The sequence below is a fragment of the Ursus arctos genome, unplaced genomic scaffold (genome assembly GCF_023065955.2).
Source record: "Ursus arctos isolate Adak ecotype North America unplaced genomic scaffold, UrsArc2.0 scaffold_16, whole genome shotgun sequence".
Classification (NCBI taxonomy): Eukaryota; Metazoa; Chordata; class Mammalia; order Carnivora; family Ursidae; genus Ursus; species Ursus arctos.
Window position 1 is genome coordinate 249,071 of NW_026622830.1, and position 23,794 is coordinate 272,864.

Consider the following 23,794-nt stretch of genomic DNA (forward strand, 5'->3'; position numbering starts at 1 on the left):
ACAGAGCAGGAGCCCCAGCGAAGCACTTGGAGGGACTCTGCGTACAAGGGAACACTGACCAGGGCGGAAGGCCACCTCAAAGCTAGACCCCGAGCGTCTGCTATGACACTGGGCCCTGGTGCCCCTCACCTCCTCCACCCCCCACCCCCGGGCTGGCCTGGCTCTGCTCCATCCTCAGCTGGGTCTGGGGGGTCCCCGCCTCAGCCCCTTCTCCTGACCAGCAGGAGGCCCCTCCCATAAGCCCTAGACAGAGGCACTACCCCAACCCCACCTAGGTCGTAGCCTAACCGGGCCCCCAGCACTATGTCTAAGGCCTGGTGCACGCACAGTGGGCCAATATAATGTCTGTTACCTGGACCCGCAGGGGTACCAGTGAGCCAAAGGGTGAGTGGAGCCCAGGGCAGCCCCATGAGCAGGAGACCCAGTGTGGGGCAGGGCCATGGCTGGGGCCACTCCTGGAGGCACCCTTCCTTCAGCAGCCAACACTGGCTTGCAGAGCAGAACACCAGGGCCTGCACGGAGGGAGGACAAGGATTTGGAGGGAGAGGCCGGGGCCAGCTCCAACGCCCCCCAGCTGAGCCCTGCCTCCTCCCCACACTGCCCCAGGCTATGGACTGCTTCTCCCAGACCCAGGCACAGCCCCTCTCAAACCCTGCCCCCAACACCCAAATCCCCCCCACCCCCCACATCACAGCCGTGCAGACACCAGGCCTGCCGGTTTCCACCACAGCAGGACCCTGTTCACTGGCCACAGAGGCCAAAGAGAAGGCGAGGGTGGGGGGTGCCCCTGGGAAAGTTCCCCAGGGCGCACAGAGGAGACTCGTGCTGCTGCCACGTGCAGACCCAAGGTGGGGCACAGAAGTGTCTCAACCAATCACATGTGCACATGAGCAAGAGTGAGTAAGACGCTGTGAACACAGGGCAGGAAGCACATGTGCTAGCCACACCGGTGCAGCTGGAATGCGGCGAAGTAAGCATGGGACCTGGGGCCCCATGCCTGCCCTGGGCACCTTGCCCCATCACTGGTGGCCCTCCAGCCAGAGAGGGCCCCTCGCTGGTGCCCAGCCTCAGTGACCTTCCCAGACAGCCCCGCCCGACCATCTGGAACGAAAGACAACGGACGGGGCCTGGAGTTGACCAGGAGTCTGTGTGAACGTGGGGGGCAGGGAGGACAGGTGTGCTGGGATCTAGGTACCGTGCGAAGTTGTGCGTGGTATGCTTGGTACAGGGCCCCGGGGTCAGGCCAGGGTCCATCCTCTGAGCCTGGGGTTGGTGCCAGGCAGGTGGGAAGGGGTAAGGAATGAGCAGCCTTGCACAGCAGGACCCGTCGTCTGGCCCTACTAGCTGCCAGCTCGGTCTGTCCTCCCCTGCCCAGGAGTTGGGGAGGCTCAGGAGATGGGAAGACCACTTCGCCCTGGCCTTACTCCTCCAACCGTCCCACCCCTGCATCACCTGCACACAGACAGAGAGCCTGGTCCAAGGTCAACAGCTCTGGCCTGTGGAGCATCCTGTACCCTGCCCCACCCGTGGAAAAGTCTGGCTGCTCACACTCCCTGGGACCAGAACCAAGCTGAGCGGTGTGGCAGGATCCCGCATGGAGGCAAAGCACCGGCCACCCCCAGAGCCCCCCTCGGCCTGGCCTTCTGGCCTGAACCACGGCTCTGCGGGGGTTGATACGAGCCTGAATCAGCCTTGCCAGCCCACCGACCTTTGGCATAAACCTGCTCACGACGGCCCGTTCCCGGGTCCATCTCTGGCCCAGGCGGAGGGTGTCAAGCTACATCCACAGTCTCCCACCCCCCACATGCATATTTACGTACACGGAGATGCCTGTGACCCCTCGCACTCGAGACACATCGGCACCTGCACCTCCCTCCCTCCCTGCCCTGCTCTCAGAGTGACCATAGGAACTCTGGGGGAGGAGAGGAGAAGACACCCCTCCACCCCTCTCACCAAGTGCACCAAGACCACACAGGAGACATGCCCCCAAACTCGGGACAGGCCCCCGGGTCCCACCCAGTAGGGCCTGTTTCTGGTTGTTGGAGCCTGGGCAGGAAGGAGGGGGAGGCTGTCACCACAAAGCCGCCCACATCTGCTGTTCCATCTCTACTTGAGTCCCCCCATCCCTCCTGATCCAAGTTTCTGGGAGACAGGAAGCAGTAAGCTCTCTGGTAATGGACCTCAATGACCTTCCCAGGCTGAGAAGGACCTGGGCTGCCTTGGGGAGCCATCGGGCCTCCTTCCTGCTTGGGTGTTTCTCAGCTTGTGCCTGGAGGGGAAGGGGGAGAGCATGTGGGCAGAGCGAGTGCCACAGCCCAGGTAGCCCCACACCCTGCTTCCCAAAGACCTCAGGTGAGGCTGATGCTGGCCACGGCCAGCCAGACTCCGGATGTTGTCCTGTCCTCTGACCTGGCTACCCCTTCGGAACCCCCGGGCAGGGCTCCCGCAAAGGGCCCTCCCCAGCCTCCTCGGCCCTCTCCCCCCGCCCTCGCCTCACAGACCCTCTTCACCTGAGGACCTGGCAGGACCACCCTCCCCTCCTCAACACTTCCACACAGACAAGAGCCAGTACCCCCAGGAGGGCAGACAAAGCCCCAGCTCCTTCCTCCCCGAAGGCTTCTCCCTCCCTCCGTGGCCCTCTGTCCTCCACACACACGCTTACGAGGCCCCTCTGCTTTGCTTCCCCATAGCGCGCCTCGTCCTGGACCACGACGTACACGGGACCGACGCTGCCCCACTGCAGGGTCGGCCCCGCGAGGGCAGGGGTCTCCCTTGTTTACTGCTATATTCCTGATCAAACTTCTGTGACGCGGACGCTGACTCTGAGCCGAGGGTTGGGTATCTGAGAGTTGACTGAGCAAAAGCCTCTGTGGGACCCCAGTCTGGCTGCCCCAAGGAGCTGGAGGCCTCCCTCACAGCCTGGCACAGGAACCCCCAAGCCATGACCTGCCCCTGGGCACAGCTCAGTGTCCACTGGCTGTTGGAGGAGGGGGAGGCAGCTAGGCGCCCAGTGGCAGGGAGGGGAGTCCTGAAGGGGAGAAGCCGCCTCTGTTTTATAAATACAGAGCTCTCTCTGCTTCCCTGGAGAGGTGGGAGAACCTGGGTCCCATGCTAGGGAAATGGGCCCTGAATCGCCTTTTTCCAGTGAGCTGAGCTTCTGTTACCTGCTGAGAAACAGCAGAGGCCCAGGCCCTCTCGGGAGCACGTAACCTGCAGCGCCTCAAGCCGCAGGCTGGTTCCTGGTGAGCCAGTGAGGGGGACAGCAGGAGAGCAGACAGGCCTGGACTCTAGCCTGCAGCGCAAAGCCCCCGCCCCCTCCCACCACGCCTGCCTGCATGGAGCTGAGATGGCACACAGGTGAGCCACGTGTGTGAGTGTGCGTGCGTAAGTGCGTGTCCACATGTCTCCGTGTGTCTCTGCACGTGTCTGCTGACGCCTGTACCAGTGTGTGTGCATGGGGGGTGCGTGTGTGCACATATGTGTGTGAGCACGTGTATGTAAGTGCGTGTCCGCATGTCTCCGTGTGTCTCTGCACGTGTCTGCTGACGCCTGTACCAGTGTGTGTGCATGGGGGGGTGCGTGTGTGCATATATGTGTGTGAGCACGTGTATGTAAGTGCGTGTCCGCATGTCTCCGTGTGTCTCTGCACGTGTCTGCTGACACCTGTACCAGTGTGTGTGCGTGGGGGGGTGCGTGTGTGCATATATGTGTGTGAGCACGTGTATGTAAGTGCGTGTCCGCATGTCTCCGTGTGTCTCTGCACGTGTCTGCTGACGCCTGTACCAGTGTGTGTGCGTACATGTGTGTGTCTATATGTGTGTGTGAGTGTGTGCACGTATGGGTGTGTGTGAGCGAGTGTGTATGTGTGTGTGGAGACCCAAGTCACCCGGTTTACTCAGGGAGAGGTGGAAGGTGACGGCCACACCCAAGGGAAATGACAGTGAGAATAAAGCTACCAGGATGAGGGCACCTGGCACTCAGCGGGAGTTGGCTTGCCCCTCTCCCTCTCCTCTGCCTCTCCCCCACCCCACTGTTCCACTCCTGCTGTCTTTCTCTCAAATAAATAAAATCTTTAAAAAATAAATTAAAAAGCTGTCACGATTGAGCCTGCTCCTTTCTACACTGTCTCAGGGTCCTGACACACACTTCCCACTACTCGGGGCAGGGTCCGGCGTGGCCACACCCCTCCCTGCCCCCACTCCGGGGGGGCAGCAAGAGCTCCCACGGGCTCTCTGGGTCTGCTTCCCCCCACACGTGAGCAGCTGCACACAGCAATGCACAAACCCACGCTCACCAACACGCAACATCACACACACACACTTCCACGCTCCCTCCTCCACGGCTCCTCTCCACAGGCCTGACTCATTTCTGACAATGGAAATCATTTCCGCAGAACGACACTCACCAATGCCCAGCCCACAGGGCAGCGCGGAGGGCTGGGGGCGTAAGGGCTGGGGCACGAGGCCCTTGGGCCGTGGTGTTGCTCTGGGCCTTGGATGAGGTGCTTCTGAGGCTGGGAGGCGGCATCTGGGAGTCACTGCTCCTGCAAGGCTGGAGCTGGCCCCCGGGGGTCCTGAGCACCCACAGCCAGTGCCCCCATTTCCCCCTAGCCCCTGCTGCCCCTGGGCCCCCCACCCTCCCATCTTCCACCCCCCATCCCACTTCAGATGTGATAGGCTGAGTGGGAAGCCAGGCCAGCCCCCAGGACAGACTCAGGAGAGCAGAGAGCAGTCTGGGAAGGGCTCAGACTTCCAGACCCAACCAGAAACTGGTGGGGTGAAACCCAGGCTCAGGTTTGCCTCAGAGGGAGCCAGAGGCATACGGGGAAGCCCCATGAGGGTTCTCGTACTTCCGATACTGGGCTGTGCCCCCTCCCAAGGGCTTGAGAAAAGACCTGCCTGGAATTACCAGCTCCAGAGAAAGTCTGGGGTAGTGTTTGGTGTCTTGCTGCAAGGGGCAAAGCAGGAGGGATGCAAGGGTCCCATCAGGGGCAGGCCTTGCTGTGAAGAACCCCCACACCAGAACTTGCCCTCAGGGCAAGACAGGACACCGACCTGCTGGCCAGAGGGCAGACAGAGCCCTGGGCGCCCCCTAAGATGAGCAGGGGAGGGGTACCCCCAGCCCCTCCCACGGAAAGCCCACAGCCAGACCCAGAGTGGTCAGCCACTCAGTACAGCCCACACACCCGCCAACAGAGGCTACACGGCCCGGGGGATGGGGCCACGCGTGCTCTGAGCCCGGTCCTGTCTCTGGTGTTCAGGGACTGTGCGCTAACCCACACCTCACCCCCCACAAGTACCCGAATCAGGAAATCCAGCCCCAGATTGCAGGAAGGAGCCACCACATGGACCTCCTCACACTTCCTGCCTTCCAGCTCCTGGCCTTGCTGCTTCTCAGCCCGGCACATGCCCAAGCTACAGAGCCTGTCCTGCCAAAGAGCACCCCCCCCCCCCGGTACCCAGGCCCAGGCTGGTCCACAGAAGCAAGGAGGACAGGGCTCCCTCATGTCTCAAAGAGAATCTCCTCATTCAGATCCATGAAATCTGGGGCGCCCGGCTGGCACAGTCGGCTAAGTGTCCAACTCTTGGTTTCAGCTCCGGTCTTGATCTCAGCATCGTGCTATTGGGGTCGTGAGATCGAGCCCCGAGACAGCTCCACACTCAACGCGGAGTCTGCTTTAAAGACTCTCCCTCTCCCTCTGCCTCCACCCCACCCCGCTCACTCGCTCATGCCCTCTCCCAAATAAATGAGTACATCTTTTTAAAAAATCTATGACATCTGAGGGTGCTCGTGTGGGACAGTGAATTGTTTCAAAGTAAGTTCCAGCCACGGCGGCCCGTACACACCAGAGACAAATGTCAGCGTGTTCCTCCGTGAAGGTGAGTGAAGGCCCGTTTGGAGGCCCAGGACCCTTGGGGCTGCCAGGGTGTGGAGTGGGCCTTACCTTGAGGGTCCCCTGCTGGGTGGAGGCTCAGCCCTGGAGGGACGGCTGGAGCCCCTGGCTGAGGCTTGCAGGCCCCGCACACCCTGCTGTGCCCACATCTGGGCCCGCGGGAGGGTACACTGGTGCCCCCGGACACGCTCAGGCCTAGTGGCTTCAGGGTGCTTGGGCAACCAGCCAGGCTCCTGTCCTGACTCAGGCCATGGGGACACAGGAACTGCAACTCTGGTGAGGGAAGCAGGCAGGTGGGGAGGGTGGGGGGACACCCTGCGGGCAGCAGGCAGCCGTGTCTCCCCAGAGCCTCAACGCAGAAGTCACGCTGAGGAACCATCCAGAGATGGTGCGGGGCACCCGCGGTAGCTGCCGCAATGCCTCAAACAGCCCAGCAGTCTGGGTATTAGGGTTGGACAAGTCTTTGCGAGCAGGTAGTGGCACTGGGCAGCTCACGGAGGGACCAGGAGCTGGACAAGAGCCGGTCACCTTCTCTCCACAGACTTCCACCGCACACACGGTTTTTGCACACACACATGTTCTTCTCTCAGGAAAAAAAAAACGAGAGAGAGAGTGAGAAAGAGAGAGAGAGAAGTTGGGTTGTCTGTGGGCAACAAATTCTGCTTCCACACAAAGACATCCAGCACCCCCAGACCCTTACATGCAGCGGGACCTGTACAGAGCCCCCCAGACACAGGTACAGAGCTAACCACAGGAACCACACACAGACACACACGGGGTCCAGCACAAGACCCACCAAGGCACCACGCACAGAATAGGGTGCCCAGGTCCACAGAGACCCACAGACAAAGGCGCAAATGTGCTCAGCGGGGCACGCAGACCTGGCCCCCTCCCACTGCCACTCCAGGCACGCCAGAGGCCCCTGCACGGCCTGTCCTCCCCACACACAGGCACACGTGCACGTGCACACACACACACACACACACACCAGGGCCGCCCACTGGAGTGAGCACTGCAGTATGACCCTGGGATGACGGCAGGTGCTACGCGGCCCCTGCCCCTGCTGTTTCCCACGGCTCCACGTCAGCAGGAGGGTCCGCCTCCCCCCTTCACCACTCATTAGCGCTTCCCCCAGGCTGGAGACCTTGCCGGGAAGCCAGCTCACGCTGAGGCTGTTGACCAGGCAGGTCCTAAAAGCCTTCCCAGACACTGGGACCCTGGTGAGAGCCTGTCGGCGGGCCTCACCTCCCTCCGTCATGCCTGCCACAGCCTGCACTGGCCTCTTTCACACACCCACTGAGGCCACCAAATTCTGGCCACGTGTCATCGGACAGGTCAGTGGGGGCAAAGAGCAGGTGGCCCTGCAGAGGGTGTGACTGGGTAGGCTCTGGCTTCAGGACCCCTGGATTCGAAGGGGGCAGGGGTGAGCCTGGAAGGTGTGTCTGCAAAGGCACTGCCTTGATCCCATGTAGATTACGCACGGGCGGGGGGCAGGACAGGGGAGGATGGAGAGACCCTGTGCGTCCTCAGCCCTGGCAAAATGGCCACAGCCTCTGCCAGAGAACCTGAGGCAGCTGCTGTTCTCAGCTAATAGTCAGATCCCAAATTTCTCTTTGTCTCTTTCTCAGAACCCAGCCCAAGGAGGCCCCTACCCAGACTCCCCACCCCAAGGCACCTCCCACCGGCCCGGGGTCCCACCTCAGGATGCAGGCTGCTGGGCTGGATCCCCCTGAAAACAGAGGCTCCCCCTTCCAGGCTGCGATGGGCACCAACGGCACGTGGGACAATGGCAGCCGGTCCCACGTCAGCCCCCCTGAGCTGCTGACAGCCCTCTATGGGCTCCTGCCAGCAGTATACTCCCTGATCTGTGCCGTAGGGCTGACAGGCAACACGGCGGTCATCTATGTGACCCTGAGGGTGCCCAAAATGAAAACAGTGACCAACGTGCTCACCCTGAACCTGGCCGTCGCCGACGGTCTCTTCACGCTGGGGCTGCCCATCACCATCGCGGAGCACCTGCTGCAACGCGGGCCCTTCGGGGAGCTGCTGTGCAAACTGGTGCTGGCCGTCGGCCACTACGACGTCTTCTCCAGCATCTACTTCCTGGCCCCCATGAGTGTGGACCACTACCTGGTGGTGCTGGCCACCACGCAGTCCCACCACGTGCCCCGGCGCACCCTCCAGGGCGCCAAGATCGCCAGCCTGTGCGTCCGGATCGGTGTCACCGTCATGGTGCTGCCCTTCGTCGCCTTTGCCGGGGTCTACAGCAACGAGCTGCAGGTCACGAGCTGCGGGCAGAGCTTCCCCCAGCCTGAGAGGGCCTGGCTCAAGGCCAGCCGCATCTACGTGCTGGTCCTGGGCTTCGTGGTGCCCACGTGCACCCTCTTCGCGCTTTACGTGGACCTGCTACATCGGCTGTGGGCCCTGCAGCTCCACTCCAGAGCCAAAGCTCTGGGCAAGGCCAAGAGGAAGGTGACCACCCTGGTCCTGGCTGTGCTGGCCGTCGGACTGCTCTGCTGGACGCCCTTCCACCTGGCCTCCGTCGTGGCCCTGACCACAGACCTGCCCCAGACGTCCCTGGTCATCAGCATCTCCTACGTCATCACCAGCCTCAGCTATGCCAGCTCCTGTCTCAACCCTTTCCTCTATGCCTTCCTGGATGAGAGCTTCCAAAACAGCTTCCGGAGCACATTCCGGTGCCTGGGGGCCTGAGCACCCCTCCCACCAGAGCCCCAGTGCGTGTGCTAGGAAAAGTGCTGTCGCTTTGGAGGAATGGCCCACTTGCTCACATCCCATCACTATCTTCTCCACGCAGAGAGAAAGACCCACGAAGGTTGGCCACCAAACCTGCAGAGATGACCATGAGCCTGTCCCTTCCCATGTCTGCCGCCTGGACAGGCCCTGGGTGAGGAGCTGCAGGGATACAGGTCCTAGCCCCACCCTGCCGATCTGACCCCGACCGAAGTTCTTGGCACAACAGACCTCCTGACTCTACTTACCTGCAGAAAGACAGACAGACAGACAACCTCCGTGGAAGCTCCTTCCCCATCTGCCCTGACAGCTGTAATCTGGAGGGAAAGAAACCCAAACTGTGATCTCTTCCCGCAGCCACCACTGCATTCCACACCCAGGACGCTCACGTTGGCTCCTCCCAAGACAGTATTAACAGATGATAAAAGTGTGAACACCTGGGGCAGGAAAGCCAGGTGTTACTGCAAAAACCACAGACTGGTCCTCAGATAAGGCCATGGATTGCACTCTCATCACTTGAAACTTGGAAGCCTGTGCCCCCCTTATGCCTTCCCTTGACCCCCCCCCATGCTGTGGCCTATGCCCCTTTTGTGCCTTCCATGTCTCAGCCTGTGGTCCCCTTAAAACCTGCTGTAGGACCCAGGGCCCTTCTGCCAGGACCTCTGGACACCCACAGTCTAGAAAGGGCATCTGTCACTTGGATGGGCTGGCGTCTGGATCCCTTTCTCCCTGGGGTGTGGCCTGGGACCTAGATTCATCCAGCAGGAGTGCCGTGCTGAACCTCTGGGGGCAGGGTGGGGACACTGAGGTGCTGGCTGCTCAAAGACCATTTTCCGCCAGGAGGGGGGAGGGGAAACAAGTCCCTGAAGACTGCCCTGGTGGGCCTCAGTCAGGCTCCCCACCCTTGGCCCCATGGCTCCCAGCTGGTTCTATGCCTGGTGTTCTAGCTATGCTATTCTGAGTCACGGGCACGGCCCAATACCCTCCGTGGCTCACAGGGGCCCAGACTGGCTGTAGTCCACATGGCGCAGAGCTCTGACCAGTCTGTCCACCTGACATGCAACACCCACCATTCACCACCCCGTGAGGTCACCCCACGGCGCATAGCCACCACTTTTCATATACTCCAGCTTCCCCAGTCACATGGGTCCTCAGAGCTCAGACCCACAACCCTCTCCTCTCTTCTCTCTCAGCCTGAAACAATTCCAATGCCACCTGTGCGCTGTCTCTTCCCTGACAACACTGTCACCTAGTGCTGTATAACAAAGTTCCCCCAAATCTAGCGGCTTACAACATTTCTTATTTCATAGCTCCTGTGGGTCAAGAATTTGGGAGCAGTTCTGGAATGGTTCTGGCTCAGGAACTGTCCTGGAATTACGGTCAGGCCGTGGGCTGAGGCTCCGGTCCCATGAAGGCTGGACGCAGATGCTGCTTCCAAGGAGGCCTCCTCATGTGGTCCCCCAAACAAGGCCTGAGGTCCTCACCACGTGGACTCTCCCCAGGGCTGCTTGGGTGTCCTCCCACGTGGCAGCTGGCCTCACAGGGTGAGCAGGTGGGGAGGGAGAGGCAAAAGGATCGACACCATTTAAGACAGTCTTGGAAGCCATTTGCCACATTCTGTTTATTAGAAGCAAGTCACTAAGCCCAGCCCACACGCAGGGGCTGTGGACATCTTCTAAGCCATCACTAACACCCACATCTCTCCCTGGAAGATTCTGGGTCCTGTTGTCGCACTGCAGTGCGGTCATCCCTCTGCCAGCAGCAGCCCTAATGACTGCCTCCGCAAGGGCCCTGCCCTGCAAGCTTCTCGAGGAGAGGAGCTGAGACTGTCAGTTCCCATCTGAGGTGTGAACAGGTGCGAGGTGCAAATGAGTGAACAGGGCGCAGAAGCAACAAAGGGCAGGGGCTGCGGTTCCTGAGAAGCGGCGGCAACAGGAGGGGAGGGAAGGGGCGCTAGAATAGGAGACCCTGTCCCGGTGTGCCCCTGGCCCCAGCAACGCTGGGAACACCTTGGCCGGACGATCAGGATCAGCCAAGTGGCGCACATATCGGAGGGGAGGGAGGGTCTTCGTGCAAGGGTGAGACCCCAAGGACGGGCGGGCCATGGGCCAGCCAAGACGAGGAGAGGTGAATCTCCACCGAGATCCTGCCCGAGCAAGTTGCGGGGCCCCAGGAAAAGGCCAGCACCCGCCCCCCACCCCAACGCGCTTGTCTCCGCACCCTCCACCGTGACTTCCTGGGATAGGTGGGGCGAGAGGGCTCTGGACTCCTCGCTGTGCGGGCGAGCCCGGCCCTCCCCTCGGGGCCCAAAGCCCGCCGCGGGAGCGGACGTCGGCGCGGAGCTCCCGCGGTCACAGCGCCCCTGGTGGACAAAGTCCAAAGCGGCCGGAGGACCCTCCGCGTCGGCCAACCCGGCCGCCGACCCCGGCCCCGGCCGCCGCCTTCCCGCACGAACCCGCAAGGCAGGTTTGGCCGTCTTCTGCACAGGCTCAGAGAGGAAGCTGACCAAACTCAGGGGTTGGTGGGGGCAGAGGGGAAGGCGGCGGGGCGGGGGGCCCAGGCGGGGCGGCGGAAGAGGCGGGAGGAAACGGGTCCGAGACGCGGTGGGGGTGGGCGGCGGGCGCGGCGCAGTCCTGCAGAGCTAGGGTTGCGACCCGCTTCCGCCGGCCTGCGGGCTGCTCGCAGGCTCCTCAGCCCAGCCGGCGCGGCGCCTCGACCGCGTCTCCGCACAGGTGCTCACTGCGGGCTTGGCCCTGGACGCGCAGGACGGTCAGCACCCCCAGGACCCCGCCGCCGCCGCGAAACCGCACGACAACCTGAGCACTCTTCATGTTCCTGCCGCTGTAGGCCCATCACTCCCAAATTTCCCTTGATGCTCAGTTTTGTTTTGTTTTTAAGATTTTATTTATTTATTTGACAGAGATAGAGACAGCCAGCGAGAGAGGGAACACAGCAGGGGGAGTGGGAGAGGAAGAAGCAGGCTCCCAGCGGAGGAGCCCGATGTGGGGCTCGATCCCACAACGCCGGGATCACGCCCTGAGCCGAAGGCAGACGCCTAACCGCTGTGCCACCCAGGCGCCCCGATGCTCAGTTTTTGTTTTAACAGCGAAGTGCCCATCATTAAAACTTGCATTGAACTGTACATTGGCCCCTCTGCCCGTGCCAGGACACCTCACCCCGAGCTCGCCCTGGCTGCCCCTCCGACGCCCCTCTTTCTGGGAGGGTCATCCGCCTGGAGGTCAACCTGGACAGAACCGGGTCCACACAGGAGCCAGGAGGCGTGTCCACATCTCAGGGCCACCAAGGGAAGCTGTTCTGCTCATCTTCCATCAAAACTCCCCTTGGGTCCGCTCAAGGAAGGGGAAAGGGGCTGGGACAGGGAGGGGGTGTGCTGAGATTAATGGTCTGAGAAAACCGTGTGACCCAGGGCGAAGAGCACCTTGCACCCTGGATCCACAGGGAACCTCCAGCGGCAGGGGGCAGGATGGAGTTGCAGCAGTTGGTTATTCAAGGAGAAGCTATTTGTGCTGAAGAAAAGGTAAGAGACCTCCAGGGAATCATGAACTAACCATGCCCCTCCAAGGGTACCGTCCCCTAAGGGCAGAGCCTGGCCAGGTGAGGAGCTCAGAGCATGAGGGAAGACTCACGACCTCAAGGGCCCCACCCCACGAGAGTCAGAAACACCTGCTCAGTGGGCAGGGATTTATTCTGGCCCCCAGTGACCCCTGGAGGCAGGGTCAGGGGTGGTTACATGTAGGGAAATCACACTTGTCGCATGCATAAATACATGAAGGTACGTGTGACACTAGCACAGAGCACAGATCTTTCAGCCTTGTCATGGAAATGCCCCGGCTGTGGCAGCTGCCGTCCCCCGAGCCTCCCAGGGCAGGCAGCACAGCTCCGTCCTTCCCAGGAACGACCCCCCAGAACCCAGGCTCCCTGCGGCAGAAGCCAGCCCAAAATCAGTGCTTCCTATTCTTTGCAGGTGCCTGAGGCCACCTGGCTGAGGTCTGTGGCCCAGCTCACAGGCAGAGGCAGAGTAGTCTTTCAGTGTGGCGAGTATTTCAGTAGTTTATCTGCAGGAAACAGTGTTTGCAAGGCCACCAGACTGCAGCTTCCATCTGCAGACCGGGGAGGGTGCTTCTCCGGTGACCACAGCAGGGAGACCCTCTCCCCCACACAGTGTTCCCACACCGGAGAGTTCTCACACTTGGCTCAAGGAGGCCCTGTTGAGCCCCACCCCTTGTACCAGCGCTGCGTGTGAAGCCACCCTGATGTGGCACCATTTCGGACAAATCCTGGTAACAGGAAGCTCAGGCCTCCCCCGCAGACACCTGGAGGCTTGTAAATGAAGCCAGCTCAGTCACTGGAGAGGCAGAGCAGAACCCATCCTCTTCCAAGTCCACCAGGACCCAGACAGGCGCAGGGCCTGGCCAGCTGCGTAGCTGCTGACCTCCGATTTCAAGAGAGTCAAGGAGGCCCCAGGGACCCCTAGACAGAGCACGGCAGAGCGCCCCCAGCACTGCACAGCCAAGACCAGGCATGCAGGGCTGTTTCAAGAATGACAGAGTGGCCTGAGGTGATCAAGCAGCCCACCGTCCTTCTGAGCCACCTCTGCACATCTGGACAGCCACATCTGTGGCTGATAGCTCTTCGTGCTTCTGGAGTGAAAAGCCTCTCTGAGAAAAGTGGGAGCAGGAGACAAGGACGTGACAGCAGTTGGGGCGCAGGCAAGTCCGAATCAGCAGCTCCAAGCCCCACTCCCACAGATGCCTGCCAGCTCTCCAGGCAGCTCCAAGCTCATCCAGCTGCCCCAAGGAGGGGCTGTAGGGCTCCATGCAGAGAGCACATGGCACAAGGGTGCGGGACTGACACACTGCTGTCACACCTCCAGGTATGTGCATACCAAGAGCACGCAGGGTGCAGCAGGGGAGAGGCCAGAAGAGTCCATGATGGGTAAAGGTGTTGGCGTGGGCTCTGGCCAGGCACATTCACTGGTGGGTGTCCCCTCTCTGCTCCGCACTAGGAGGGCAGCTTTAGTCTGACCTGTCCCATGATGTCACCAGGCCCTCTGGGGCCACAGTGAAGTCCACGAGTCTGACAATGCTCAGGACTCAGGTTGGGTGTCAGCCTAGAGAGCAGTGACCTGGGTGAGCTCCGTGTTGGGTGTTGACGGGCTCTGCGGGCTGACAGGCACCATGGGCAGGTCCACGCCTAGTCATGCGGGCCGTGGTACTGTCTCAGAGGTCTTGCAGGCAAGGGCCACGTCCTTGGCAATGCTGCGCACGCGGTCAGACACCTGCATCTCCCGGCGCAGGGCAGGAGCACAGCAGAACTTTCGGAAGCAGGCCTTGAAATTCTCGTCCAAGAAGGCGTAGAGGATGGGGTTGAGGCAGCTGTTGACATAGCCAAGGGCTGTGCAGAAGCGCAGGACAGCCACAGCAGTCTCACTGCCCGGCTGAACACCCAGCCCTTGGACCAGCACAAAGACCTGCACGGGCGTCCAGCAGCCCACAAACACTGCCACCACCACCAGCACCAGCCGCGTGATGCGCCGCAAGTTCCGGTCCTTCTCTCGGGAGCCAGAGAGCAGGCGGACACCACGCAGCCGCCGGATCATGAGGCTATAGCAGATGGAGATGATGAGCACGGGAATGATGAAGGAGAAGAGGAAGATGCAGATGGCAAACACGGGGCCCCAGTAGTCCTGTGGGGTGGGGATCTCCACCAGACACTCAATCTCTGCGGGGAGAAAAGCAGGGTCAGGGTGGGTAAACCAGGAGGGACCCTCTGGGATCCAGGAGACAACAGCACTGGGGAAAGGGGGCCACCCCACTGACCTTCATCCTCGACCTGTGCCGAGCCCATGATGGCAACAGGAACGCCGACGACAGACGCCAGAGCCCAGATGGCCACGTTGACAGCCTGGGCCTTGCTGGACGTCCGGACATCGAGAGCACGGATGGGGTGGCAGATGGCTACATAGCGGTCCACACTCATGGCAGTCAGTGTGAAGGTGCTGGTGAACATGTTGTAATAGTCGATGGCAATGACTGTCTTGCACAGGGCATTTCCAAACGGCCAGAAACCCAAGAGGACGTCTGTGCCCTGGAAGGGCAGGGTCAGCAGCACCAAAGTGTCTGCCAGGGCCAGGTTAAAGATGTAAATGTTGGTAGCTGTCTTCATCTTGGTGTGTCTGCGGAGAGCACAAGGAGAAGGAAGACTTCATCCAGTCCCCCTGGCTGGATCTAGCAGCAAAGGCCCAGGGCCCTTCTTATTGCCACCACGAGGAGCACCCAGTCTGAGCCCCTTGTTAAAATGCAGGTTCCTGGGCCAAGAACAAAGGCAGGGAGCCTGGGGGCTTCTGGCACACACAAAAGTGTTCCAAACCCAAAGTCTGGTCTTTGGAAAAGTTGGGTGTGTAGGGTAGCAGAGCACACACCTGACTCCACATGGGAACAAAAGGGTAGGAATCATAAGAAAAAGAACCTGTCCTCCTCCCTCCCTTTCAAGTCTCCTGAAGACCCTTCACGGACTACAAGGTTGGCCCTACAGATACTAGAGGTTTCTAAGGGCTCCAAAGTCTGTAAGAACACAACAACGGCCATCCCAGTCCATGTTGTGGTCTGGTGATAGAGACAGGAAATGGTGACAGGAATGGGAGAGGTGCTAATGAGGTTTGGTTGTATCCAAGGAACAGATCTGAGGACATTATGGCTACTTCATAAATATTTGTTGAATGAATTAATAGTTATGATAGTGGTGATGGTGGTGGTGGAGATGGTAATTATGGTGGTGATGGTAGAGGTGGTAATTGTGATGGCGGTGGTAGAGGTGGTAATTGTGGTGGCGGTGGTAGAGGTGGTAATTGTGGTGGCGGTGGTAGAGGTGGTAATTGTGGTGGCGGTGGTAGAGGTGGCAATTGTGGTGGCGGTGGTAGAGGTGGTAATTGTGGTGGCGGTGGTAGAGGTGGCAATTGTGGTGGCGGTGGTAGAGGTGGCAATTGTGGTGGCGGTGGTAGAGGTGGCAATTGTGGTGGCGGTGGTAGAGGTGGTAATTGTGGTGGTGGTAGAGGTGGTAATTGTGGTGGCGGTGGTGGAGGTGGTAATTGTGGTGGCGGTGGTAGAGGTGGTAATTATGGTGGTGGTAGAGGTGGTAATTGTGGTGGCGGTGGTAGAGGTGGTAATTGTGGTGGCGGTGGTAGAGGTGGTAATTATGGTGGTGGTAGAGGTGGTAATTGTGGTGGCGGTGGTAGAGGTGGTAATTGTGGTGGCGGTGGTAGAGGTGGTAATTGTGGTGGCGGTGGTAGAGGTGGCAATTGTGGTGGCGGTGGTGGAGACAACAGTGATGGTCGTAGTGATGATGGAGGTAGTAGAGGTGGGAGTAGTAATGGCGGTGGTGATAGTGTTGGCAGCGGCAACACCAGAGATGACAATGTTCCGTGTCAGTTAAGCTGCCATAAAGGAACCTGGGGTCAGTTCTGTGTCTTAGAGAGGGATTAGGAATAAGCACAAGCAGGCCTTCATGATGACCAAAGAACAGCAACAATGACCGCAGTGGCAGACACCTGTGCCAAGCTCTTCACGTGGATTTTATCTCATTTAAGATTTCAAAAATGCTATTTTGATCCCCCACTCTATGCAGAAGGACACGTAGGCTCAGAGGATCTAAATGGTCTTGAAAAGAGCTGGTGAAAAAGCAGAGAGGATCAAGAGAACTAAAGACGAGCCACAGACAGGAGGAAAGATTTGCCAAAGACACATCTGATACAGGACTGCTGTCAAGAATATACAAAGAACTCTTAAAACTCAACGATAAGAAAACAGACAACCTGGGGCACCTGGTTGCTCCATCAGTGGAAGTCTAACTCTTGGTTTCGGCTCAGGTCATGAGCTCAGGGTCCTGGAATCAAGACCCACCTTGGGCGCCATGCTCAGCGGGGAGTCTGCTTGAGATTTTCTCTCCCTCTCTCTCTCTCTCTCTCTCAAAAAAAAAAAAAAAAAGGGCCAAAGACTGTAACAGATACATCACCAGTTAGAACAACAGCAAGATACTACTACACACCTCTTAGAACGGGCCACGTCCAGAACACTGACACCAAAGCCTGGTGAGCATGTGGGGCGGCAGGAACTCTCACTGGTTGCCGGTGGGAATGCAAACTGGCGCAGCCACTTTGGAAGACAGGCTGGTGGTTTCTTACCAAGCTAAACACGCTCTTACATACAATCAGCAATCACACGCCTGGATATTTACCCAAAGGAGTTGAAAACTTGTATCTGCATAAAAACCTACATAGAGAGGTTTACAGCAGCTGTATTCATTGCCCAAACTTGGAAGCAACCAAGACGTCCTTCAGAAGTGATGGATTAGTAAACTGTGGTAGATCCAGAAAGTTGAATATTATTCAGTGATGAAATGAGCTATTGGGGGTGCCTGGGTGGCTCAGTTGGTTAAGCGTCTGCCTTCGGCTCAGGTCATGATCCCGGGGTCCTGGGATCAAGCCCCACATTGGGCTCCCTGCTCAGCGGGGAGTCTGCTTCTCCCCTCTCCCTCTGTCCCTCCCCCCTCCACTCGTGTTCTCTCTCCCTCTCTCTCTCTCTCATGAATAAATTTTTAAAAACCTTTTTAAAAAATGAGCTATTAAGCCGTGAAAGGACACGGAGGAACCTTAAATATATACCGCTAAGTGAGAGAAGCCAATCTCAGAAAGCTACACACTGTACGGTTCCAGCTGCATGACATTCTGGAAAAGGCAGAACTATGGAGACAGTGCAAAGATCAGCGGCTGTCGGGGCTGGGGGGTGAGGAGGGTTGAGCAGGCAGAGCACAGAGCGTTCGCAGGGCAGCGAGACTGTTCTGTGTGAGACTAAATGGGGGACACACGGCGTTTCGTATTTGTCAGAACCCATAGAACGTACACCAAGAGTGAACCATAGTGTCAGCTATGGACCTTGTGTGATAGGATGTGTCAGTGTAGGGTCGGCTGTAAAACTGAGTTGTAATTAATTATAAAATGCACTATTCTAGTGGGGATGTTGGTAACAGGGGAGACTATGCATGTGGGGGGACAGAGGGTATGTGGGAAATCTCTGTCCTTTCCTCTCAATTTTGCTTTTAACCTAAAACCGCTCTAAAAAAATAAAATCTCTTAAGAAGGGCGGGGCTTAGAACCGGTGTCTCTGACTCCTGAGGCAGCCGACCCCAGTCCACAGGCTCAGAATACGTACCCCGCACGTCAGTCTCTCTGGGGACCTTCCCTGTTTGCTCTCATCAGGACGTGGCTCTGAGTCTGGATGCCCCAGGGCAGAGGAGAGATGCACAGAAGCCGTGACGACGGGAAGAGTGAACAAGACCACCACAGGTTGGGGCACTTGTCAGCCACACACACCCTCCAGGCACAGAGGGGCATGAGTCCAGCCCCCGGGGTCAGCCCTGGGGACGGACAGCCGTTCTTCCTGGCCCCTTGCGTGAGCATGTGCACCATATTCACCAACACACACACCTTGCACATGTCCATGTGCACACCCACACGGACACACACCGGTTTTTACACATACGAGCACTCACGCATACATGTGCACACTCACGCTCGTATGTACATGTGAACGTGCTCATATATGCGTGTCCGGCTTTGAGGTACACGTGTGTGCACACATGTACACCATGCAGCACGCTAACTCATATGTGCACACTCTCGCACATACATGTGTGTGCACTAACAGTTGTGTGCCCACCCACGTGTGTGCATTCACACATCGGTGTGCGCACGTGTGTGTCCATGCTTGTACCTGTATGTACACATGAACACACACATAACTCATGCACATCCTCACACTGTCCCCATGCTGTTCCCCTACGATGTCCCCCATCGGGCAGTCTGGCCACCCCTCCTGATTCCACAGGCTTTCCCAGTCTGAGCACCAGCAGATGCTGGAGTCAGCCCAGACCCCAGCAGTGACGATGGAGCCCTGGAGCCGAAGGGAAGGGGATTTGGGCACCAGCCCAGCAAGCGCCCTGGAACAGGACGAGAGCTGCATCTCAGGGTCACTGTGAGATCTGTGAGATGCTCACACGGTGGCTCCGCAAGGAGCTGGGCCCACAGCTCGGATCAGGGAGGGTTACCTGTCAGGAGTCAGGGTAATGTTCCACCTGGGACACGGCTGCACCCTCCCTCCTCCCCACTGCCAGGACCATGGTGAGCAGGGCGGATCCTTTCCTCTCCCTCCCCCCCTCGTCAGGTGCCCCAACCATGAAGACGTGAGCATCCAGGGCCTCAGGACTGACCCTGACCCTGACGCTGCCCGATAGGATGAGCAGACACTGAATGGGCCAAGTGTGAGATCTCTGCGTGCCAGGCCCCCAAACAGCCCCGCCTGCTTCCCCTCGGCAGCCTACCTGAGGATGACGTACATGACGAGGCAGTTCCCCAGCAGTCCCCCGATGCAGACGGCCAGGTAAAGCCCCACGATGGTGACCTTGAGCCCGAGGGGCAGAAAGGCGCTGTGGCTGGCATTGAGCAGCAGGTCGGGGGGCAGCAGGCTGTGGTTGGGGCTCAGGAGGGACAGGTTGCCCTGCAGGTGGCTGCTGTAGAGGGCCTCCCAGAACGGGGCAGGGAAGAGGGACTCCATGCCACCTCCCTGTGTGTAAAGCCACCTGGTACCTGGGAGAGAACAGGAACACATGACCACAGCCCCCGACACCCGCCCAGCTTGGAGGCCTCCAAGCACAGTGTGTGCGGCCCACCAGGCACGTGGACCCCCCCCGACAGCCATAGACACGGAGGCACACACAGAAACAATGGAGACAAGCAGACACGTATGCACAGACAGGGACACATGTAGAGGCGTGTGTGCAGACAAGGACACGGTCTCGTTCGGCTTCAGACTCCCCCCAGGGACGTGCGGACGTAGTTATGCAGTTACACACCGAGACACGTGTCCACCCACAGGGACTCATGGACACACGGCCATCCATGTGCGCACACCGCCCACAGACATGTCCAAACCTGGCCTCATGCGCACACAGGCACAAAAGGGACGGAGACACACCCAGAAACCCCTGGGACGCAGGACACAGGCTGACCAAGCACACGACTTCCTCCTGCCCCTCCCCAGTCCTGCCTGAGGGCTGCAGTCTGTCCAGAGCCCACCCCCGACCCCCGACCCCCCGCAGCTTAGGCCTTACCGTGGCAACCTCCGTGGGAGCCGAGGCTGTGGAGACCGTAACCCTCAGCGCCGGCGGAGCAGGGCGGGGGTCCCACTGCCGCCTCCGCAGCCGATCTGCGTGGGGCTGCCGCAGGAGCGTGGAGCGGCTGCTTGCCAGTCGCTGCCAGACCAGACGTGGCAGCCTAGCGGAGCCGGGGGATGGGGTGGAGACTGCCGCTCCCGAGGAGGAGGGGGCCGCGCAGGCTGGAGGAGGGGGCCACAGGGAAGGGGGGTGGCCAGGCCCCACACTGGATGTCCTGTGGACAGAACCAAGGACCAGGGCACACACTTAGAGATGAACGACAGAGACAGGCTCCCACACACAGACGCAGGGACGCAGACGAACACAGGAACTGAGTCAAGGGACAGACATACACACAAGGACACACACACCAACATGGGACAGAGGCAAGATGCATAGACTGGGACGCAGAGGTGGGGCCTCGTCTAACACACGGAGACACTGCCTCGGGCGACTCAGACCAGCCTCGGTTGGCATTCTGTGCCCAAAACGGCACCCTCAGCTGGTCTCCCAGGGGAACTGAGCTGCGGCAGGCCAATAGGTGGGTGGGTACACAGCAGTGCCCCTGCCTGGCCAGGCCTAAGTGGATCAGAGCCTTGTGCACAGGCAGGATGTCTAGACCCCACCGTGCACTGCTGTGTGCCTGCTGCGTGCCCCACACGCCCATCATGAACACACACTCATCCGTCCCCACCACACCAGGTCACTGCCATCAGCATCACCTCTGTGCAGACAAGAGCATTAAGCCCCAACATTGTGAAGCCGCCTGTCGAAGTGGCAGAGACAGGCTCAAACCCAGATCCATCTGCCACTTTGAGGCACACCAAAGGTGTCTCTGCCACAGCTGGGTCCCAGAGCAACATCTGAGCATCACTCCCTCACAGCCTGGGCCCCCAGCACCTATGCAGCTGAACAGCTCCCGTGGAGCAGCCTCCTTCCCAGCACTGGGGTCACATGCCATGGGGGTGACCCCTGAGGGGAGTCATCAGCCTCGAAGTCATGGGGTCCTTCTTCCTGCACAGGCTCTACTCACATAGCCCAGACCCTGCTTGGAGCACCCGTCTCCAAGCATGGGGACCTGGTTGCTAGGCGACTGGCAGCAGCGTTGCTAGGATACCTGGCAAATCAGGAGAGGACAGAGCAGGCAGATGCCCTAGGACTCAGCATCCCAAGATCTCCCCCAGGACTTACCTCTGTATCTTCACTGCCGCTGATTCAGGGACAGTATGGAGATACAGGGCACGACCACAGAGACACTCACTCGGGACACGCAGACACACACAGCTTCACACGCCTGCGAACACACACAAAGGTGCCCAAATAGACACACAAGTGAACACACAAGCATGGGTGTATGCTCAGAAATGCACACACTCGCAGGCACAAACACATGGGCCACACACGCGTGAGCCCACACCAGCATGCACTCGAGACACGATAGACAGGAGAGCACGGGCAGACACACAGATCAAGGCCTTCAGACTGCCAGGAGGCACACACGCGCACCACACTCTCCAGCTGGCAGAGCTTGAAGCAGGACCCTGCTGACCAGCAGGGACAGGAGCCCAAGGAGGCTTGCCCTCCTGCAGCCTCCCCTCGCTGGGCTCACCAAGGTCTGAGCAGCCAAGTCCAGTCCCTCGTGCCCCAGCTGCCTGTGCCCACCTGCCCACTCAGGAGCCTACAGAGCTGCATTTCACGGTGGCCTTCAGTGGCCTCCCCGCTCAGGCACAGACTAGGAAAAGCGGGGGTGGGGGGCGTGAGGCTGGTCTGGAAAGACGTCCCATGTGATTGCACCCAGTGGGCCTGGCACAAAGGACAGCAGAGGCATATCCCTGGCCCCTCACAGGGACAGTCTTGGCCAAAGGACAGGCTCGGTCACCTGGCTCGTGGGTGGTCAGCCTGGGAGGCTGACTATACTCTCTGGACCGTGACGTTTCCCACAAAGGGAGCTGGCCGCACAGAGGACACAGCCCAGGCCTCTCTGGGCCCTTGAGGAGCCAGAGTAAGACCCAGAACATATGTGTCACACACAGGACAGCAGGGGACTCGTTATGCGAGAGAGCATTTGTGTCCCAGCAGGACACCCTCAAACACATGTCACATGCAGGCAAAACAAAACACACAGGTGATGTGGAAATGTGGGGGTTTGGAGACGACAGCCAAGAAAGAATTCTTAAGACATCTTCAATCGAGAAAGGTGTGTTTATTAAAGCACGGGGACAGGACCCGTGGGCACAAACAGCTGCACCGGGCCTGTGAGGAGCCGTTGATTATACACTTTGAAGTTGGGAGGAGGGTGGGGACACACAAGCCTCCAAGGTATTTTGGATGCAAGGTTTCCAGGACCTTGAGGGGGTAGCTATCGTTAGGAAAGGGTCATTTATTACTGACTTGTAAACCCTCAGTCATGAGACCCTTCCGAGATGTATATCGGTGGGTCATATGCTCGGGGGATGATTGCCAACGTACATCTTGGGGGTAGAGAGAAAGGAACTTTCCAAGGGAATTTCCATATGTTTAAAGTAGACCTCAGGGGCGCCTGGGTGGCTCAGCTGGTGAAGCGACCGACTCTTGATTTCAGCTCAGGTCATGATCTCAGGGTCATGAGATCGAGCCCCACGTCCAGCTCCGTGCTGAGTGGGGAGCCTGCTTGGGACCCTCCTCTCTCCCTCCCCCTCTACCCCTCCCTGCCACCCCCACCCACCCTGCTTGCACACCCTCTCTTTCTCTCAAAAAAAAAAAAAAAAAAAAAAAGAGTAGACTCCCAGGATCCTGGGGGCCGAGCTAAGATTGCCTTTTGCCCTCAGCAAAGTGCCCACATCCAGGCAGCTGAGTTCCCAGAGGAAGGTCTGCCTGTTTCAAGGACTTGTCAGTGGGCTGTAAGTAGTAGGACATTTAATTTTTCTTTGGCCTTTGTTTCCCACATCACAGGGAAACCAGGGACAGCCTAAGACACGCAGCTCCCGTGAATGAGCACAGAATTCGTGTCCACAAACCGTGGCTAGAGCTGCCTGGCTGTGCTCAGGAGTCATGGCATTTGGGGCAGGACCTGGTCCCGGAGAGAATTACACCCACAAAGCGGGGCGGATGCACTTTACTCTTGCCCAGTGAGCCAGAGCCCAGAAACGCCAGCACTCACAGACCCAGGCAGGCATGCTGTCTGCTCCCTTCCGTCGGCTTGCTTCCCTGGGCTGGGCTCAGGGGTCCCCATACAGTCACCGGAAGCCTCACACAGAACAGCCGCTCTGGGGCAGGTTAGCCCATTTGTGCTGTTAAAAAGTGAAATGATTTTAACGATTCTGAGTTTCATCATAATAAATTAGTTTGTGTGATTTTAACCGTATCATAGTTATAAAAGACAACAGGAGAATTGAGTTTTGTGTGGATTTTCAATATAATGTTAAATTCTGTAGTCATTTAATAAAGCTTTGAATTTTATTTTGGGGTTTTATTTTCAGGCTTTGGAGCCAACCAACATGCTTTTAGATCTCAGCATTTCCATCACCCCTTGAAAAACACATGAATCCTGGACACAGAAATAGATGGAAGACACCTCCCTGGTGGTCTCTCCCAGGTGCTGGGCCCCAGACACACAGGAAGCACCTCCCCCATCCCCCAGAGAACCACAAGGTGTGGGGAGAAGCTGGAAGAAACTACTTTCAGGAATGTGAGCTGTGTGGGCACCAAGCCCTCGGAGGATTTGGGAGGAAGGCTACCAAAATTTTTCCATCCTACAAAAACAGAGGGAAAGTTACAAGTCCCTTCTTCCAGGAAAGCATGCCCCCACTTGCCCTCTAAAACCCACTCCACTGCCAGGAGCCAGCAAGCAATTCCCCTGGCCCGGACCAGGGAAGCCGAGAGGAGAACCCAGACCCCCGTCTCCCCTTCTGCGAGCCCTCCTGGCCCAGACCAGAGAAGCTGAGA

General features: G+C 58.9%; 2 protein-coding genes across 3 annotated transcripts; one reads left to right on the top strand and one right to left on the bottom strand.

Moving 5' to 3' along the window:
• Positions 1-7,597: 7,597 nt before the first annotated feature.
• Positions 7,598-8,605, top strand: NPBWR2 (neuropeptides B and W receptor 2). Its single transcript, XM_026502884.3, has one exon. It carries the CDS (start codon positions 7,598-7,600, stop codon positions 8,603-8,605), a length of 1,008 nt encoding a protein of 335 aa, XP_026358669.3.
• Positions 8,606-13,510: 4,905 nt separating this feature from the next.
• OPRL1 (opioid related nociceptin receptor 1) lies at positions 13,511-19,272 on the bottom strand. Of its 2 annotated transcripts, none has more exons than XM_044385634.2 (3): positions 19,055-19,272; positions 14,485-14,840; positions 13,511-14,386 (listed from the first exon to the last, which is right to left on the bottom strand). In XM_044385634.2, exons 1-3 carry the CDS (start codon positions 19,270-19,272, stop codon positions 13,863-13,865), a joined length of 1,098 nt encoding a protein of 365 aa, XP_044241569.1. In that variant the 3' UTR covers positions 13,511-13,862. The 2 variants fall into 2 exon arrangements, with proteins under 2 accessions (XP_044241569.1, XP_026359752.2); XM_026503967.3 differs by having other exon boundaries at positions 19,040-19,272.
• Between the last annotated feature and the right edge of the window lie 4,522 nt (positions 19,273-23,794).

What these genes read in the sequence shown, in the direction of transcription:
- NPBWR2 (XM_026502884.3), top strand. Translation starts at nt 7,598, where the DNA reads ATGCAGGCTGCTGGGCTGGATCCCCCTGAAAACAGAGGCTCCCCCTTC.
- OPRL1 (XM_026503967.3), bottom strand. Translation starts at nt 19,272, where the DNA reads ATGGAGTCCCTCTTCCCTGCCCCGTTCTGGGAGGCCCTCTACAGCAGC. An exon ending in GTCATGTACGTCATCCTCAG is followed by an intron (nt 14,841 to 19,039) that starts GTAGGCTGCCGA and finishes TGCTCTCCGCAG; the next exon opens with ACACACCAAGATGAAGACAG. An exon ending in GGCACAGGTCGAGGATGAAG is followed by an intron (nt 14,387 to 14,484) that starts GTCAGTGGGGTG and finishes TTCTCCCCGCAG; the next exon opens with AGATTGAGTGTCTGGTGGAG.